The 20408-nt window shown below is 44.1% G+C and overlaps 1 protein-coding gene across 1 annotated transcript; it reads left to right on the top strand.

Moving 5' to 3' along the window:
- The first annotated feature begins 308 nt into the window (after nucleotides 1-308).
- Nucleotides 309-19897, top strand: SYT13 (synaptotagmin 13). The gene is made up of 6 exons (XM_056493772.1): nucleotides 309-838; nucleotides 5906-6128; nucleotides 7932-8066; nucleotides 9408-9721; nucleotides 13571-13700; nucleotides 14235-19897. The coding sequence occupies exons 1-6, from the start codon at nucleotides 656-658 to the stop codon at nucleotides 14537-14539; spliced, it is 1290 nt and encodes a 429-aa protein (XP_056349747.1). The 5' UTR covers nucleotides 309-655; the 3' UTR covers nucleotides 14540-19897.
- The last annotated feature ends 511 nt before the right edge of the window (nucleotides 19898-20408 follow it).

Here is a 20408-nt window from a genome sequence, read left to right as displayed (position 1 = left end):
GTGAGGCACAGTGCTTAATTCTTGCCTGTGTTTGCTCTGCAGTCTCTGAAGGATGAGAAAGTTTTGTCTGACTTGTACAAAGGTCTTACTGTGACTACAGAGTTATCATGCAGTGCATAACAGGGCTTCTCAGGCCAGCAGCTTTTGGCAGTCACTGCCTTTTCCTTAAGACAAAAAAATGCAACCCCTTGAGTATATCAGCAAGCCAACCCCGAGAAATGTTGCTAGAGAGATGATCAAACATTTGAATGCACTTTCTGTGAGTTAGCCAGCAAGGCCAGCCCCTTCTGCTGACGTCTTTCCTCTCTATCACACATCAGACTTTTCCCAGTGGAGCTGGAGAACAGGCTTCAATGAAAACTGCCTGTTTGCAGCTACATGGAGATTGCAGGCACCACAATTACTATTTCCTCTCCCTGACCTGGAGCAGCAACTCCATCAGCAGGATAGAAAGGTAGCCTTGTTGCCTAGCAAAGGTGGGATGATTTATCTGTGTGTCTAGATTGGTCCCTTTGCTGCACAAGAGAAATGCTTTCAGACTTCCAGGGAGAATGAAGCCAGGCTAGGAATCGGAGTGGATGTGGGAGAGCTGCTCTCCCAGGGAGGAAAGAGCCACAGGGTCTCTGTGCCTTCTGCTCCTGTGCAGCCCAGGACAATGGTTTTGTCTGCTCCAGTTATAGCCCTGGGGGCTACCTTAGGGACTGCAACTAGCATCCTTGCCCTCTGCGGTCTCACCTGCTTCTGCAAATGCAAGCAGCCTGGGAAAGGACTCTCAGACAAGGACCACGAGGAGGAGACGGAAAATGCTAAGCCCAGTGTGCTTCAGCCAGTCCAGCAAGTAAGACACAGCCTCTAATTTACTCTGTGATTTTTCTTTAAATGCAGAGGGTGGGAATGCAACTTCCCTGTTAGGCTACTCAGCATGTGATTTATGCTGCCTGTTTATCTGCTCACTGTGTTCAGGCTATAACAACATGCCAGTGGGAGGAGGAGTGAGGGAAAAACAGAGATGAGCTGGGTACCACAGAATTACAGGAGCAGGAGACAGCTGCCACCAAGCCAAAGAGAAAGCTGCTAATGGCAGAAACGGGGTGAGGACTGGAAATGCTGCTTAGCTGTTAGGATAGATCAAAAGAGAAATAATTTCCTGAGAAGACTGGACTGTACCAGGTGGCACGCAGCATTGTGAAGGGGAGATGGCTCCTGCTGAGATCTTGTATAGCAGCTATTTAATTCTATTCACAATATCTCATAGTTCCTGCAGGATAGTTCCCTGTCAACAGCTGGTTTCTTGTGAAAACCTTCCCTCCTCCTCCCTCTGCCCCTCTAACTGAGAGGATTAATTATGTGTGAAGTTAAAACAAGGCATTGAAATCATAATAAAAAGCAAGTGAGAATCTAGATTGTGATGACTGCACAATCTCATCACACTGTGAATTTCTTTTTCATTTAGTGTAAAAGCAATGTGGAGTATGGATAGTGTCAGGCATTCCTTGTGCTCCTTCATTTTTGTTAGAATCCAAACAGCCTGATTTACTCCTGAGCTCAGTGCAAGAGGGAGCTAGGGGAATTATAGAATGCTTTTAATATACCTAATGGGAATCTCTTATTCAAAGGGAAGTTTGATGATTTCCTTGGTTGAATGTGGTTTTTATCATGAGCTATAGCACTGGTCAGTCTCTGAAAGTATTACCTGTTGGGTGTTGTTCCTGATATTTGTATGTGCCTGTGTCCTTTTCACTTTCACCTGGCCATTCTCCCAAGTGTTATGCCATGGTAGCCCATTCCAAAGGCCTGTGGTCCATTGTATAATAGTCTTTGTTTGCCCTTCAATTATTTGAGCTGACTGTTATTTTTGTATTCCTAAAGAGTGTAGCAACAGTCTTAATTGAACTCCTCTGTGATGTTTGTAATTAAATATTCAGTCTTTCTCTGGCTCCCACTCTTAGGCTATTAGTAGGGAAAAAACCTTGGCATCTTCACATTCCTGATTGCAGTTTATGCTGAGGAAAGATGACCAAATCTACAAACAGTATTATAAGAACTGGTGCAGATACAGAAAATGGCATTACCAGGTCTTGTGTTTGCTGGAGGTGGGGGGAGAGGTGTAGGAGGATGGTTCCACTGGCCATGGATTAACTTCTGCATGGAGTTTAGGAGACTTCTCAAGAGATTGCTGCTAATTCTGAGCTTCCCTCCATGAGAATATATCCTAGTGCCTGTTTGCATTTTCCTAGGATGAATTTTACCTTGATAGCTTAGTTATGTCCCTTTCAGCTCCTTTCTTGTCTTTTCTACCCCATCCAGGGGATTTGCTGACATGTGTGTATAAGAATGTACAACAATGTGGAGATTTTTCCAAGTTTACTGTTCACATGAATGAAAAATGCGCAACTTTGACAGCCGTATCACATTGCATAGCAATTTTTCTAGCTGTTGTCTGCAGCAACACAACCCACAGACAACTTTACCATCAGGCTCCTTCTGTGAAAGCTTGATGTTATCATCTCCAAGCCCAAAAACATCTCAAATCTTCAGTTTAACTCCACCCTTGGACTGGGCTTTTTTAATTTTATACGGGCTTTTTTAATTTTATACAGCCTTTTGGGAAACATCTTGGGAAAGTGTTAATCCATCCTGGATCTTATCCATGGGGGTGCTATCCTGTTTGCAGGACTGAAATAAGCCATTAGTCTCCATATTGTTCAGTTAAGCCTCCAGTACCCAGAAGCTATTCAGCTATGGTCCTCACAATACATCCATCAAGTTTTGCCATGACTTAATCCAGTATTTGACCAACAGGGGATAAAATTATTCAGCCTGCCCTAAATGTAACATTATTACCTGAGTGATTGCATTCTTTCAGCATTGTAGACTTTTTAATTTGAAGTATTATTTCCAATGTACTGGTTTTATGGGTTTTTTTTAAAGAAATCTAGACATATTACAGCAGCCGAGTGAACATTCTGTCACAGAAAGTGCAAAATGTTCTTAGTTTGCATATTCCATATGTTTAGCAATTCTTTCCAATTAAAATAATTTTCTTGCCAGCAACATGAATTCTCCTATGCTGTCACTGATTCAGAATCAGTCTCTATACCTTCAGGAAATGAATCTCAATTTGAGTTCTGAGCTTGTGAAATTTAATTATCTCTATGTTTATAAATTGTTCTGTCGGGACTTTTTTTCTGACTACATTAGTACACAGTATGTCCTAGTCAGTGTTGGACACATTAAATTATTGAAACCTGTCAGGGCCTCTGATTCTGATAAACACAGATGACAAAAGAAAGATGTAGCAAGTCTGCATTTTATTCACTTGGCATGTCTCCCATGGCAGTGATGCTCGTGTTTGCTGTAGGCAGAGGCTCCCCATGGACATGCCCTGCATACACGAGGAGGAAGAGTTCAAACACAAACACACACCTACAAAACAATGAGAAACTGCTGTAAATGTGCAAAGTCTCAGCACAGCCTGCAGAATGAAGATTCCTAAACACATCCAGCAATGGCAAGAGTCTGGTGCTTTGAGTGACACGGGCAGGGACACAGAAGGATCATTTGCAGCCCCCTTGCTCCTTTTGGTTTACTTGCTCTCATGCATTTTTGCAGAACTACCAGAACTCTTCTGCTCATGTCTCTGTTTAAGACAGAACTGCTGAGTTGCAAAGGGAACTTCCATAGGGCACTGCTATGTAACTGGATTAGCACACAGCACTAGGGAAAAGAGCTGGCAGCAAAATAATAAACAGAGGCAGATGCAGTTGGAAGAGGGGGTGGGCTAGTCCCACTGTGCTTGCATATGTCTCTCGTCTCTAATTCTGCAGAGCAGACAGACAAGGGGAATATTTAGACCCAATGGAGTTCTCAGATGCTGTGTGCTGATGGATTTTTTTTGCTGAATACCTGGCTTATAGCAAGAGGAAGAAAAGACTGTACTAACAATACCTCAGATTCAAGTGGTGTTTTTCATCCCAAAGGATCTGGAAATGCTTTGTGTGCTGGCAGCATGAGCTATTCAGGCAGGAGGCTCTGGAGTGTGGCCAGTGAGTGGTAGGACAGCACCTGACACAGCAGCTCCAGAGAGAGGACAGCAGAGGCTGACCACCACGTCAGGCACTGTGTGTGCTGGATGTAATGCCTCTGCACAACAAAAGCAACCTGCCTTGTCCAGCTGCTGCCCACTGCTTCCCCACTGCCTGGTTGGTTTGCTTTAATTTTAGAATGGAAAACTGCATTTAAAGTTTGGATGAGTGACTTCACATTTCCGAGGTATTTTAGGACTTATGAGGCTCACATCTCTGTAAGAGGGATCTTTCAGCCCCACCCTGTGTAATTTCCATAACATCTAAACTCAACTGAGTGCTAGGTGAGGATGGCACACAATGACATCTTTCTTTCTCAGCCCACTTGTCTTTCAAAGTCCTTAAAATTAGACAAGGCAAAATGCTGTGTTGCACAGTAGACTTCCTAAGCACTGGTACACTGGCTGCCTTGAGAAGATGGAGTCACTGACCTAATTAGTTCCCTACCACTGACAAGTGTAGGCAACCAGGATCTCCACAAGCAGCATATGACTAGGCTGACATCCAAGACAGCCCTCTTTCTTCAGCTCTTTTTCTTGAGAGGTAGGTATGCTTCCTCTGCACATATGAGCTGGGACCAGGGAATCCCAACACAGACAAGAGCTTCAGGGCACAGTCTACATTCATTATTAACAGGAAACAGTAAGACTCATGCAAAACTTTAATTACAGTTATGAAACTTTTCTGTCTCACCCTCAATCTTGACAAAAATTAGTTTGCAGACAGTAGGTTAGAGATAATCCCACTGCACAATAATCAACCAAAATCAACCAGCTATTTTACTGGTTTTTGTCTTTCATGCTTTGGAAACATTAATAAAATCTGTTACAAGGGTTGGGGTCATTTGCTAGTCAGCTTTTGTTCTTCCCCATTGATGAATCCAAATATAAATTAATCAGGAATGATTTCAGTTGTAAGAAGGCAGGATTCTTTCTTGGGACATAAGCAGAAGATAACTGTTCTATTCCACTAAATTTTTTTTTTTTTTTATTTTTTTTTTTATTTTTTTTTTTTGTTTTGGGAAAGTAGTAGTGCCTTTTCTGCCAGCATTTGCTTGGACTACCTGAACATCTTGCAGGTTCTTCTGCTCATCCCATGTTCATGATACAGCAAGGAATTGAAGTGTTAAGAACAATATCAGACATAAATCCAAATTTCAGTCCTGGTACAATAAAGTGGAAATGTGTCTGACAGTCAGATGGAGGGAGCTCTGGTCCACAGAACCAAGAGGCTGGCAGATGTTCACTGAATCAACTACTCTTGGTTTGCCAGTCCAGGGCTCATTTGTCCAACCTGCTCTCCTCAGTCTTATTGCACTATGATCATACTTGCTCCAGGTCTTAATTATATCTTCACACTCTTAATGCTTATTGTATACTCACATAAAATATTCTGAATACTGTGAGATGGCTGTAGCCTCTTGCTCTTGGATTTGATTTCAAACATCAAGGTAAAAATTACCATATCTTAAAGCAAAATTAACTTCATGGTTAATTTCTTTACTAAAATGAAAGGATTAACTTATGAAAACATTAACTAGAACAGAGGACAAATCAAATTATAAGAACATATATTTTTCTTAGAGTAATCAAACATCTGTAGAGAACTAAATCTGAAAAGAAACACACCAAGTAGAAGGTATCAGGGCTGTCAGAAAAGTCTCCAGATATACAGGCAGCAGTTTCTAGAAGCCAAGAAAAAATGATGGTAGGATTGACCAGAGACCATGCTTTTTTCCAGTCTCAGCTCACCTAATGTTAAGAGAATTGTAGGAATTAGTGTAATTAGTGCAAAGTAATAAACAAGGTTTTAATTTTCAGTTCAACGTCAAGAAAACTGCAGAGCCAGTCCAGCCTCGAGCACTTCTGAAGTTTCCCAACATTTATGGCCCCAAACCAGAAGTAACTTCACCTGAAATTGTTAACTACACACAGTACTCTCTGAAGACAACAGAAGAACCAGCTACTGGCAAACATACTGCTTTGGATGAGAACAGGATGAAGATACAGGTCAATGAAGAGCTGTTTGTTCTCCCTCAAAATGGTAGGAGCTTTTGCTCTTCAAACTAACAATTGCTTTAGTGGGTGTAGATCTGTAATAGTTCTAAGCATAATGTGATTGTTGCTAGATAAATACATATGGAAGTGAAGACATGGGATGCTTTTTGCATTCTTATCATGAGCATTCTGAGTTTTGTTTTCGATACATTTGTTTGGTGCAAGGTAGTCATGTAGCACATATTGACATTCTGATAACAAAGCTGTAGTTGTATCTTGCTGTAATTTTTTTTTTTTTTACCTAAACATATTTTGTTTTGAAGAATCTGTCTCCCTGGTAGCAGACATTTTGCAGAAAAACACATTTAGTGTAGTTGTGCTGAGAGCAGTAGCCAGAGTATGTGTGGAATAGCTGGCCAAAATTAGGCAGAGTATCTCCTCCAGGTCAAAATCTAGCTGTCCAACAACTGTCCTTGTCAGAGACAGTGGGGGTCAAAGCTTCTGATTTTCTCTGCTCCTCTATTGCCATGGTTTGGTTAGATGTTCTTGGCTTACTGTAATGTGCAGTGAAACTGAAGGTTGCAACCTCAAATGTTTTTGCCAAACTGAATCCCTGTTTCCCAGCCAGCCCAAAGGGTAACACTCCAGATCCTGAAAAATAAGATTTCTGGAGCCTGAGAGAAAATGCAGTCTTAATTATATGCATGTCTGGGTTTCTTCCATACTGATTTTTAACTTCACAGCCTTTTTTTAACAGGATAATTTACTCTTATGGTTACCACTTTAATAAAACCCTCCTGAAGATTTGCCAGAGACACAATGCCATCTGCCATTATTTTTATTGAGTACTCCTTTTAGTTCTTTTTAATTTTTTGAGATTACATTTTTGCCTTCACCCCTCAAATCTGAGGCTTGTGAGTATGGAAAAGAAAGTACCATGGGAAGCAGATGCACTGGAGGAATAAACTGTCTGAGCCACATCCTTAGGTATCAGGGAAAAGATTATAGGGTGGAAAGGATGAAAAATGATGGCTGCATTTAGGCTAAAGCTTTATATAAGTCTTGGTATAAGAGCCTCTCTGACTGCTAATGGCACAAGCAAGTTTCCTTCCTGTTCTGCTTGATTTTATAGCTCAAGTGTTGCTAAAATTAAGCAAGAATTGTTGCATTCTCCTTTTGATGCCACAATGAACTGGTCTGAACTGTGGCTGAGATTTTTAAGAGGAAGTGTGCTGGTCCCACTATTGTTTTCTGTGTGAATCAGAACTGACCTTGCAGATAACAGCTTTGAATGACTAAAATCTCTTCTAGTCTTCTCTTTTAGTCTTACAACTTGCTTTATGTTAGTATGAAATACATACTCAGCTCCAGAATCATGCATGGAGAAACTGACTCATGGATTGCCTTCAACCTGGTCAGGTGCTATGGAAATGGATGTCTTTTGCATGATAGAGTTCATTGTTAAAATAAGAATAAAAAAATAATAAAAAAAAAGACCAAAATGTTTAGAGAGGTCTGACTTAGCGCAGAGCTGCGCAGCAGTTCAAGAGCAGACTCACGTTCTCATTGCAGAGAACATAAGATTTAATTTAATAATGCCAGTTAAAAGAATATAAAACAATATAACAAGCAATGAGGGTTGTTTAGACACTAGCCATAAGGTAAGAGACAAGTGTGTGAACCACCATAGAGCACAAGGCGGTGGAGAGAACACGGCTTGTCCTAACGCTGTAGAACGAGCCGAACGCACAAGCGGACAGAGCAAAAAGCATGCATGGCGATGGAAGGGAAGAGAAGGCGGATCTTCTGGGGAGGGGAGAGCTGCTTCTGAGGCTGTGCTGGGTTTCAGGGCTGGTGAAGGACGTGTGTGTGACGGAGCCCCTGCAGCCCGAGCGGGCGGGCGGCGGCCGGCAGCCCCCGGAGCTGCACTTCTGCCTGCGCTACGAGCCCCGGCGCGGCCTGCTGCGCCTGGAACTGCTGCAAGGTACCAGCGCCTGCTCCCATTGCTCCCGCTGCTCTGTGTTCCTCTGTGTTCCTCTGTGTTCCTCTGTGTTCCTCTGTGTTCCTCTGTGTTGCTCTGTATTGCTTCCCTCTGGCGCCAAAAGCAATAGGGTTCTACCTCTTTCCTCGCTACACCTTTCATTCTTCAACCCGATCCACTCCCTACTGCCTTCTCCTCCTGAGCTGCAGACACCAGACTTATTCTGAGAAAAGTCCCCCTGGCAGTACCTGGCCAGGCAGCCAGGCTCTGTGTCACACTGACAACTGTAACAGCTCCTCCACTCGGGGCTGGAGCATCATCAGCTCCTCTGGGAGAGTAAAATAAGCTGACTGAATAATTCATGCACAGTGGAGATCTCTGTGGAAACCTAATCAAATCACACCCTCTGAGGCGAGAATTGAAAGGTGCTGAATGGCAGCCACTGCTGTGGCCCTGCTGCCAGCAGCAATCCCACAGTTTTCCTTCAGGATGGACACCCACGCTGGCTGGCTGCCACCCTGGCACTCTGTGCACAGGACCTGGCTCTGCTCCCTGAGGAGAGCCCTGTGACCCACAGGTCCTGGCAGCTCAGGAGCAGCTGTCCTTGGATTGGACAAGAGTTTTTCCCTCAAAGCCGTGATATTCAATGACTCCTTGGAGGAGGGTGTGTTCCTCTTGCTGCCAGAGAAGGCAGTGCGATTCTGTTGGTGCAGCTGCAGAGGAGTGTGAAATGCCATCCTCACTCTAGGCTTTTCAGCATAAAAATTTATGAGAGATATAAAATTAGGGATGGATGTCTCTTGACACAGGTCTTTTGGGCTGTGGGATGGCTTCTGATGGAGTCATTTACCAGAGGCTGACCAGCAGAATGCAATAACCCTTAGACATAATCCCACATTGGCCTGGAGGGATGGATGTGTGCCAAGGGAAGCTCTATCCCATCTCTGATGTCTCTGACTGACCTTCCTGCTTTTAAAGTCATTGTAAGAAGCATTTTTTGTGTGCCAAGGTAAAAGTAAATGAGATCTGCCAATCCCTGTTTCATGCTGCCTCATTTCAGTGCTATTCTGCATCTTTCAACAGAATGTGTTTCCTTGAACTCAGCTGTTGCTCTCCCAAACAGTGCCAGCATCCTCTGCAGTGGCACAAGGACAGGGACATTGTGCAGCCTGAGGAAAACACCACAGCATGGGGTCACAGCTAAATCTGCCCCCATGAAGGCAGGAACAGGGGTCAATGTCTATGCAGCTGTTTTATTTCATGGCTCTCATGAAACAAGCAATTTAGCCACAGATATTTCAGGGCTGTCTTTTGGGAGAGGTCCTTACTATCCATCTTTTCCAGCTATGCATGGCAGAATGAGTGGGGACCAAGATGCTGGCTGCCATTGCTACGTACTGGGCACACTGGAGAGCAAGTCTGGTATTGTTGAGGCCCAGACAGAGCTGAAGAAGAAGGTACTGCACACCCTTTGGGAGGAGGTGCTGCAATTCCCACTGCCAGAGGAGGAGATGCCAGGAGGGACACTGACTCTCACCCTGAGAAACTGTGACAAGTTCTCCAGGCACAGCATCGTGGGGGAACTCAAACTGAACCTTGCTGAAATGGAGGAATCCTTTGGGAAGGCCCAGTGGGAAAGGCTGAAGAGCCCAGAGAAGGTATGGACTCAGTCTGTGTCACTAGTTCAGAAACCCTACTGAATAAGAGTTTGGACAAGAGAAGCCCTTTTCCTAGAGAGCTGCATGGGGGTGGGTGGCTTTGTTTGGGTGATGTGTGACTGCAGAGATCACTCAGCACAGCTCTGTGTTGGTCTCATCATATCAGAAGCCCTTCTGTCTATTGCTCCCAGCTGTTAATGTGTCACAACTCTCTCAACTCCTCACCAATTACATGACAATTTGACACTGGCATCTGTAATTCAAATGCTATGTCTAGAAAAAGGTGTGTGAGCTGAGAATTAGTGATAGAGGACCAGAGTGGCAAGAGCTGAAATATCAGAGTGCCTGCAGAGCCCAATGGAGGGACTCTGCAAAGCTGGGTGTGGTAAGGGCATATGGTGGCACCCCAGGGAGCCTTAAGGTAGGAGTGAAATACATTGTTGGGACTGCAATGCTGGACTGAGGGACACTTACACTTACTGGAATCAGTCCAGTGCTGCTTGTTCTGGGAGATGTCAAAATATCGTTCATTGCATTGTGTTGGTTTCCTTAAGCATCAAAACCTTCCTTCCTTATCCACATCTTGCCAGCTGCACAGACAGGAAAAATGAAGGGAAGAATTCCAACAGCTCCTGAAGTGGGTACAGGGGATGCTTCATGTGCACTAATTTCTTGCACATTTCCTCAGGAGCCTTTTCCCTGCCATGAACTAGGTTGTTTTTCTAGCAGCAGCAATTCACTTAACATGGCAGCAGGATGCTGCTACTGCTGCTGCTTGCTCATCACAACAAGTGGCACCTCTTGTATGGTAGGGCTGAGCAATGCAAAACAACACCAGCACCATCACTAAGCATGATGAAACAAATTACTGCCCATCACCTTCAGGGCTGAGGGCTCTCCACTGAGCTGGCCACAGACACAGAGCACAGAGTTAGTATTTCTGATTTCCAGTAGTGCTGATTTATCTGATAATCACTTTAATTCTAACAGGACTGTCCACACTAAAAACATCTGTCAGAGACAGAGGCAGCAGAAACAAATGGGTGGTATTAATGAGTTTAATAAACTTCAAGCATGAGACTTAATATTTGGGTAATAGCTGTAACCCTCCTCCTCTTCCCCCATACTGAAGCATCTGCTTTTTTAGCAGTACCCAAGGAACAGCAATAAGTTGTCACTCCAGTGCACCTGATGGAGTCCTGATATACAGGGAATTCTACCTTGGTCCAGCTTCACAACCACACAGAGAAGCAGGACAGCATTCATTTCTTCTCCAGGCTGACAGCACAAGGTTAACACCAGCAGTACTGCTGAACAGTGCCCCAGTTTGAGCTGAGGATGTGCAGTGAAAGCTGAATTTGCGTCATCTGGGACCTGAGAGAGCCAACCATCGCACAGATAGCTTATGTACACAGATCCTGAATCATTCATTGAGAAGCAGAGAGGGAGGGAGTGAGGAAGAGCTGATCAAAAAAGAGGAGCTATTTTTGACAGCATTCATCCCGGAACAAAGTTACTGAGCTTTGTCGAAAGTGTGACATTTCCTTGAAATGCCAGGAAGGGCAGAAATTTCGTTCTTGCCTTCCCAGTAATTCTCCCACACACAAGGGCAGGAGCCCAGAGTGGAGCTTACAGCTAGCCAGGTAGTGCAATTAGCATTCAGGAATTCACTGGTCCTGTGAGCAATGCAAAGCCTAGATACTGTAGACTGATACCCTTATCTTGTCTTCCTTCCCTCCCACTGCTTTGCTAATGACAGTGATGATAGTGGGCTGATGACAGTGTGTCTTTGCATAGCAACTTCCCTTTGTGATTTCGTGGTGCCCTGCACGTAATTCACTGATGACCCCTTGTTGCTTTTTATTCATATTGCATAGAAAGAAAGACTGAAAGCTAAAAGAAAGTCTGATGGCTGTATGAATTTGCAGGATTTCAGCACAAAATGTAGGTTATGGATTTAATAGGGAAAAAGAAACAAAGAAAACAAAGCCCAGAGGGGAAGGAAAAGTACCTCTGGTTTGGTTTGCTCATACAAAACTCCAGCAGAGACCAACCATTGTAGGTTTTGTTTTCATGTGGATACAGGCTGGCCAAAACTCGATCAGCACTCTAGGAGCTAGAAAGTCGTAAGTACAAGATGTGATCTGAGCACAATGTGTGTGTTTGTGCATGTGTGCACGTCTGCAGAGCCCCACCCCTCCCAATCTCCACTGCCTCTACAGGTTCCTGTAGCTACAGGAACCAAATTCTAGCCAAGAGCTATAGAATGGGACCTGCTGAGATGTAGTGGGGGTAAATAAACAAAAGCAGCTTATGGCATGCCTAAATTCTGGGTTTGCACTGAGGTGGTGCTTGGGTTTGTCCCTCAGGTTCCAATTCTTTTGTAGTGGGCATACAGGAAACTGCCTCTTCTCAGGTGTGGCTTTTCTAAGGTCCACTTCAATTTAAGTCAGGATTCTTATAACTGAAATGCACACGAGCCCTTCATTGCTACCTGAGTGCATGAAAAAAAGATTTACTTGGCTGGCTTGGGATTGAATTTCAGGCTTCCTTGCTGATGGCCTTCCACCTAGTTTGTGCAGGACAAATTAGTCATTCAAACCAGACAGTGATGACAGCCATATTTTCTGGAGAGTCAATCAGCTCAGGGAGAGCATACAGGGGCCTGTCCTTTCCTGTTCTGAGTAACTGGTTGAAAACTTAATTTGAAATATTTATGGCTCTCGTAGCATGACACTGCAGAGCACAGAAATAGCCTGGAGAAGGGCTGTCTATCCTTGAGGATGTAGAACATGCTAAGGAGGCCAGAATGAGTCTGTTGAATTGGCATTGGCTTTCTGGGACTCTCTGGATCATTAACCTCACACTAAACCAGATTTCTGTCACAAGCTCCCACTTACTGAGAGAATAACTACTCCCCTTTTGCTCCTTGCCATGGGCTGTCAGCTCTGCACACAATGCTGTGGGATTTCTCTCCTTCCCTGCTGGCTCCTGAGAAGGAAATGGCATTACTTTCTTACAGGATGGCAGTGGTGGTGTGACTGTGTCCCTAGGCTTTCCCCCCAAGGGCTGCTTGTCCAGGGCAGATGGAAGAAAGGAAAGGGAAAGGGAAAGGGAAAGGGAAAGGGAAAGGGAAAGGGAAAGGGAAAGGGAAAGGGAAAGGGAAAGGGACACTCCCACAGGGGAAGCAGGGAGAGCTGCTCACAGTCCTGATGGAAGGCAGGTGGGAAGGAAGAGTAATGTGCTGTGCCCAGCTCGTGGAGGATTTCAGCTTGGCTGGGCTTTTTCTCATACCAAATAGAGTGTCAGGGAAGGTGTAGCTCCAGCTGCAGTCAGACCCAGCTCCAAGCACCACCTCTGCTTTCCCAGGGAGCCCTACACTCCTGCTGGGAGTGCAGGCTGGAGGCTGAGCCTAGTCAGAGCCTTGTGGGAAATGGAGCACCTGAAATCAAAAGTGAATTATGAAAAGCAGTAAAGGGGGCAGGGAATATAAATACAGGGCAGTTATGCTGTCTCTCAAAATAGGAATTTCTGGCTATTTGCATTGCATGTCAGCCCCAAATCTTCTTCTGACTAAATATTTTATTAAAAGTTGATGTCAGGAAGCAGTTGGTTTCCAGTGACATGAGGATTCAGTAACTCACATTATCAGAGCCTTATGAGTGGAGGAACCTCTTAGGCATCTTTGCCAGGTTTATTCTCATCCAACTGGAAAGATCTTCTGCACAAAGACAGAGACACAATTTGGTTGGTCCATGACCTTCCCCCATCAGTCTTCTACTGTTTTTTCCTTAATGTTCTGGCCAAGATTATATAAAAAATTAACCCTCTCTGTGTCTCCATTTCCAGGAGCCATCCACAGGCCATGGGGAGGTTCTGCTCTCTATTAGCTACCTGCCAGCAGCTAATCGCCTGCTGGTGGTGATTATTAAGGCTAAAAACCTCCATTCCAAGCAGCTGAAAGATCTACTTGGCAGTGGTGAGTGTTATAGCAAGGAATATTGTTGTTTCTGCTGTTATGTAAATCTAGAAAGAAAGTGGGAAGGGAGAAGTTTGGCAGGAGAAAAAAAATAGATGTCTGGCTTAGAAAGACAAAGAGATTTGAATAATTTATAAAAAGTGAAAAGCAAATGCCCCCTGATCAATCAATATTTCTTCTCTGCTCTCACAGTTTGATAGCACTAGTGTAAATTCTCTTGCATTTTTGGGTGGAGATTCAGGCATCACAATATAAAGAAACATTAAGATATTACAGATTGTCCAAAGGAGGGCCATGAGGATGGTGAAGGGTCTGAAGGGGAAGCAGTATGAAGAGTGGCTGAAGTCACTTGCTGTGTTCAGCCCAGAGAAGAGGTTGAGGGGAGATTTCATTGTGTGTGATTTTTGGGGTGTACAGGGCCAGGAGTTGGATTCCATGATCCTGATGGGTCCCTTCCAACTCAGCCTATCCTAGTCTAGTCTAGTCCATTTGTTGCATGCTCATTGACATGGTGTCTCTCCCCTCCCTACACAGATGTTTCTGTCAAGGTGACACTGAGGCATCAGTCACTGAAGCTGAAGAAGAAGCAGACCAAACGTGCAAAGCACAAGATCAACCCAGTGTGGAACGAGATGATCATGTTTGAGGTGCCTCACGAGCTCCTGCGTGCCTCCAGCGTGGAGCTGGAAATGCTGAGCCAGGATGGAGCTGGCCAGAGCCATGTGCTCGGCAAGTGCAGTCTGGGCTTACATGCCACAGGCACAGAGAAGAACCACTGGGAAGAAATGCTGAGGAACCCCAGGAAACAGATAGCCATGTGGCACCAGCTCCACATGTAGGATCATCATGGTTACTGGCAAGATTCCCACTGGGCCTCAGAGCCTGGGGGAATAAGCTGGATTTCACCTTCCACCTCCACCTCCATGAAATTACTCTGCACAGCACTCTCACTGCACCACCTTTCTCTGATCTTCCTGCCCATTCTAGCCAGGCAAGAAACTGCCTGAAAAATGTATTTAAAGGACAATCTCTCACCTAATCAAGTAGTTATCTCAAACAAGGGATTGCCTGGCCTGCCCACTGTCTCTTCTGAGAGGTCCCTGTTTCTGTTGAGGAGCAGAGGGGAGCTAAGAAGAGCAAAGTTATCATGGAAATGTAAGCCCTTCATTGGCATCTAGTGCTGTCACCCAAGTCCCTTGATGAGTGTTGGCTCCAAAAACACAGACATGCAACTGTTCTATCAGTCACTGCTTTTCATAATACTTTACAAGACTGAGAAATGAAGATCAGAGAAATGACTGTCATGGCAGGCACAAAGAGTCAGCATGAAAAAGAGACTGAAGCCAAAGTGCAGTAATGGTTACCTAGAAAAAGATACAGAATGAAAGGAGAGAATAGAGGAAGAAGAAAGGGAGTGACAGTCAACACCTCATCCTGTACAGCCTTTGAAGCACACACTGCCAAGCAAGAAGTCAAACACCTTCCTTTACTTTTGTTTCCTGGAGAGTTAATACTCGTATTTAGGATTCATGAAAACTGCTGAAAATATGAATATTTCAGGACCCTTTAGCAGAATACCCATATCATTTATCTTTCTGTGGTGTCACCCAGGAAGATCCTAAAAATGGACAAAAAGTTATTGTTGATGTTACCTCCAAAAACTTGGACCAAATCTTTCTGTTTACTGCCATCTTTTCTGTTTGGGTTTTTCCCAAGTTTCAAATGTGCTAATTATATTCCAAGCAACATCTAAAATTAGGAAAAAGAAGTGGGATCATTCCATAACTTAACAGCTGATAGATGGTTTTGGTTTGACAGTTAACTATTGCCCTCAAATCCTCACACTAACATTACTTACTCAAAGACAACCCTTATTAACTGCCATGTATTTCATCACTTCCAGACAGAAGGAATTCACCAACCAGACAGGCTCTCTGGGCTGTTTGTTTCATGTGCACTTTCAAGATTTGACGTGGTTTAAATGTGACTTTTGACTGTGGGTTTTTTTTGTGTCTCTAGATGGACTGAAAGTCTGGCATTGGCAGTGAGGATGTCATGACCCTATAAGCACAGTGCTTGTCCTACTACTTTTTTTCAAGTAGTAGACACAACTTGACAAGTAGACACAACCGTGGGGACAAGGCATCCAAAAATTTGGAAACAGAACCATACAATTTGTAGCCCTGAAAATCTCAGAGAGCTTCATGTTTGCAGGGACAGATTTCCCCTTGTTTAAATCAAAATATTAAGCTAAGCTTTAACTAGTGTCCATCCCATTCTGATGGTGCAGTCAAATAAGTCTAGCAGGTGGTCAAGGGGAGGCTGCCATCCTGTTGGCAAAGGGAAAGCACCAAAACCAGTGTCTGAAAACTGGCTGAAGCACCAGACACAACAGGTTATGAGCAAGGAAATGAAGTTCAGCTGGAGGTCAGTAACTAGTGGTGACTGGTAGAGTGTGGCCTTGGCAGGTTTGCAGATGATGCAAAACTAGGAGTAAGGATTGATGCACAAGGCAGTTGTGCTGACATTCAGAGGGATGCTGAGAGAAAGGCTGGAGGAATGAGCTAACAGGAACCTCCTGAAATTCAACAAGAAGAAGTGGCAAGTTCTGCACCTGAGGAAGAACAGGTGCTGACCATCTGTAAAGGACCACCCAGAAAAGGACCTGGGTGTCCTGGTGGGCACCAAGTTGAACACGAGCCAGCAGTGTGGTCTTGCAGCAGAGCAGGACAACAGTGCCTTGTGCTGTGTTAGGCAACGCCAGCAGGTCACAGGAGAGTGATCCTTCCTTTCAACTCAGCACCAGTGAGGGCACTTCTGGAGTGCTGTGTCTGTTGCTGGACTCCTCAGTGCAAGAAAGATATGGAGTTTCTGGAAAGAGTGCAGCAAATGGCCATGAAGATGTTTAAGGGACTGGAGCACCTTCTGTAAGAGGAGAGGCTGAGAGAGCTGGAACTCTTTAAGTCAATGTGCACAGATACCTGACCTGGGAGAGGACAAAGGAAGATGGAGACTCTTTTCACTGGTGTCCAGTGACAGGACAGGAGTCAAGGTCACAAGTTGCAATGTAGGAAATTCCACTTGAACACACAAAAAATACCAAGAATAAAACCCCTTCTTTTACTGTGAGTATAATCAAATACTGGAGCAAGTTGGCAGGAAAGGTTGTTGGGGGTCCCCATGCTTGGAGACAGCGAAAATCTGATGTGATACAGCATGAACAACCTGCTCTAGTTTATCCCACTTTGAGCAGGGGTGAGTTTGGACAATATGATCTCCAGAGGCCCTTTATATCCTCAGCAATGCTGTGATTCTGTGAAGAAACTGACAAAGCTGATGCTCACTGAAAACTGTTGTCTTTACACTACTATTTCTTTTGTGGGTAGTGTAGCCAGGAGTTACAGGATCATTTTGAAAAGAGCAATAAAATCAACTTTGAGCAACCAGACAGACAGAAAAGCTAAGCATGCCCATGAATCTTACACCCAATATTTTAATCTCTGATATTGATCTATTGGCTAGAGGGCATGTAAACAAAAAAGAAAATTGGTTTCTTGTTTTGCTCTGTGGGGTTTTGTTTATTAACAAAAAGCTCTAGGACACTGTGAGTAAACTGGACACAGGGGTCTAGTTGATAGTGAATTCTTAATGCTTACTGTGATCCTGATTTGCCTGTAGATATATCTTTAGGCTTGGAATAATCATTTTCATATAAGTGCAGAATTTATTGGAATGTTGGTCTAATCCACATATAGGTTCCAGGCAGCACTGTGATTTTTTTGGGGGGATAATGATAAGAAGGATAACTTCACAGTATGATGCTATTTGGCTGGCAATGGAAAGCCTGAAGGGCCAAATATTTGCCTTGCTGCCAACTCCTCTAGCTCTGCATCCTGCTTGTCTCACTGAGCCTTTTATAGCATCTTGATGACTGATTGTAAACAGCATTATCTGCCTGTGCCCTGGTGATTCTGGCACACCCTGTAATAGATTTCAGTCCTATGGCACTTAAAAGCACAAATCCTCAGAATGTGACTTAGCTCTGGCAAAACAATGTCCTCTTTTACAGCAGACAAATAAGTGTATACACAGCACTTAACCACAAATCTGTCTTAGGAGCAAAGAGGTGCCATCAGTGTTAACGAACGGCATTGTTTCCTCCTTTGCTGCAGTGGGATTTAATAGGAAAGAAAGAAAGAGAGTGAAAATGCATACATCTTCCCCGGATGGATCATTCTTGTTGGCTAATGCTCCTGGCCATCAACAAAGGCTGCCAGGTGTCCCAGGGAGGAGGAGGCTGACAGCGGGCACGTAACGGGACAAGGAATGCTGTGCACTAGGAATGCAGTGTACGTGTGGTACCCGAGGGGCAGGGACACCCAGCCCAGCCCCGAGCAGGAGCTGTGTCATCGCATTCCAGCGCCTGCCCTCATCCCTCCCAGCTGCAGCAACACCTGTGTGTCCCTGAGCCCCAGCACCCCCGGTGACAGACTGTGCCAGCACACACGTGGATGGGAATGGCTGGGTAGGTGACAACGTCCTGAAGATAAATCCGAAGTGTTTGGAAATGCCAACTTGAGCTGACAAAGTATCTCTGAAGTGCAATAAGGACAGAGCCAGACACACCCTCGGTTTTCAGCTCCTGAAGCTGAAAATGCAGTAGCATCAGCAAGCATCACTGTGTATTAAATTAAAGGATGCTGCTAATAAAATGCATCATGAGAGAAGAAGCAAAAAAACCACCCTAGTTATGGCAATTAATGTTCCTAAGATATATGTGTGCCCAAAAGCAGCCACAAGGGTCCCCTGTGGGTAGTTAGTGGCTGGACTGATTATTTTGCCTGCTATAAGCATTAACATGAAGAAGCTGGAAACCAAGAGACTGCAGAGAATAAGTAAGGAGAAGGAAAAAAAAAAGATGGTGTCAGGCATCTATCTGGTCAGAATGAATGATCCTTTTCACTAAAGGCCAGAATTGTGAGTTTAAGGACAGGGATTCACAGTCCCTCACCCAGTGACAAAGCCCAAATAACAAGATTACTGTAAAACAGCCTGAGAAATGCAGCTCCCATATATTACCCAGTTTTCCTGGGAAAGGTGGTCTCCTGAGGTGGCCTGTGCTCAGAGGAGGGGGCTGAGAGGCCAGAGGAGATGGCATTGAGCTCCTTTGTTAAAATATAGACTGCAGCCATCTGCTGTTTTGCCTCAACCTGCCCTCCTCCCCAGAAATGATCTAGTTTGATTTTAAGCAATTTGTCCTACAGCAGAAGGATTAATAAGCACAAATCATCAATAGTTACTAAAATATCTGAGATGTTTTAGACTCACTACGACCCTCAGCACTCTTCCCCAGTTGTAAGGGGAGTAGATACAGCTGGTGCCTCCTAAGGGTAACATTTTTCAGTGCAGGGTTTTCCCCTCAATCGTTGTCCCAAATATCCTTGCATGGTTGTAAGAAACGTGTTTGCTTTGCAAAGAGGTTATACATCAGAAAGTAATGGAAAATTCCCTTCAACAGGACTGAGAAAATTTTCAGGCTCAGCTATTCTCCCAGGTACTGATGGGCTTTCAACACCTCTAACAGCTGTACCTTGTATTTTGCTAGCATCTGTCATCAGTATTATCTGGCAATAGCATTCAAAACCACTCTTTCCCCAGAATGAAGTAGGTCATTTGGGATCTAGAATTATGGTCCAAGGTTTGCCCAGATTTTCTTGATGTCTAAGATGAGTTGACTACAATGACATTTAATAAGAACTGGAAGCTAAAGTGGCTTGGACCATGCTTCTTGCACTCTTTTGAAGGTCAGTTTGAATTAAAGGACGGAGCTTTGACAGCATTTTTATGTGTATCAGAATTTAACAAGGTGTTACGATGTATTTGGTTAATTCGTTCCAAGATAAGCATGATGAGTGAATAGTAACACTCAACACTTAATATTATTTCTTCTGGTTTCAATATGCACAAGAAATTAGCAAAGTGAAATAGTGATTTGTGGCCTTCCAGCATGAGGGGGCTTTTCTGCTTACTTGGTCCTTTGGTGTCCCAGTGTGTTTATTGTACAGAGCCAGATATTGTTTGTCAAGACTCTATATTGTTCTCACAATCCAACGCACAAAAACAGAGCATGATGCTCAGTCATTGTGTCTAATAGTACAGCACAACATGTAAAACACTGCAAGTAAATAATCCCAAGCTGTACCAATGCTGTGTCTGCATTGTTTACTCTACAGCAAGTCCTCTCTTCTTGCAGCTCATGTCAGGGGCAGAGAGTGCTGACATGAGTCAACAGAAGATGCTCTGAAGGGTGTCATCAAAGGATGGGTGTGCAATGAGAAGGGGAGCAGTCAGCAGTAGAGCCCTGCCTGGGCAAGCACGAGAAATCTATTGGATTTTTCAGCAAGGTCCAGCAAAAAAGCTCTCAAGGCTTTCCAGTTTCAAGATCAGAGAACGGGGTCTGGGAAACAGATTCTTTCCAGATCCTGGCTCCATCTCTGAAACAAAACTAAGAAGTGAATTTAGGGTTTTTTAATTATTATTTTGTTTTTTGCCAATCTCAGTACTTTCAAGTTAGTGTTGATGATACTCTGTAAATCTGTGCATTTGTGAGGAGGAAAGTATGCTTGGCTGACCTAATACGATCACTAGAATTAGCTGGTTCCTAACAAGACACACAGATCAAAACCTGCACATAAAAGTAAAAGAAAA

The sequence above is a fragment of the Oenanthe melanoleuca genome, chromosome 5 (assembly GCF_029582105.1).
Source record: "Oenanthe melanoleuca isolate GR-GAL-2019-014 chromosome 5, OMel1.0, whole genome shotgun sequence".
NCBI classification, from domain to species: domain Eukaryota; kingdom Metazoa; phylum Chordata; class Aves; order Passeriformes; family Muscicapidae; genus Oenanthe; species Oenanthe melanoleuca.
The sequence above is the reverse complement of the archived record's forward strand: the minus strand, read 5'-3'. Positions and strand labels throughout refer to the sequence as shown.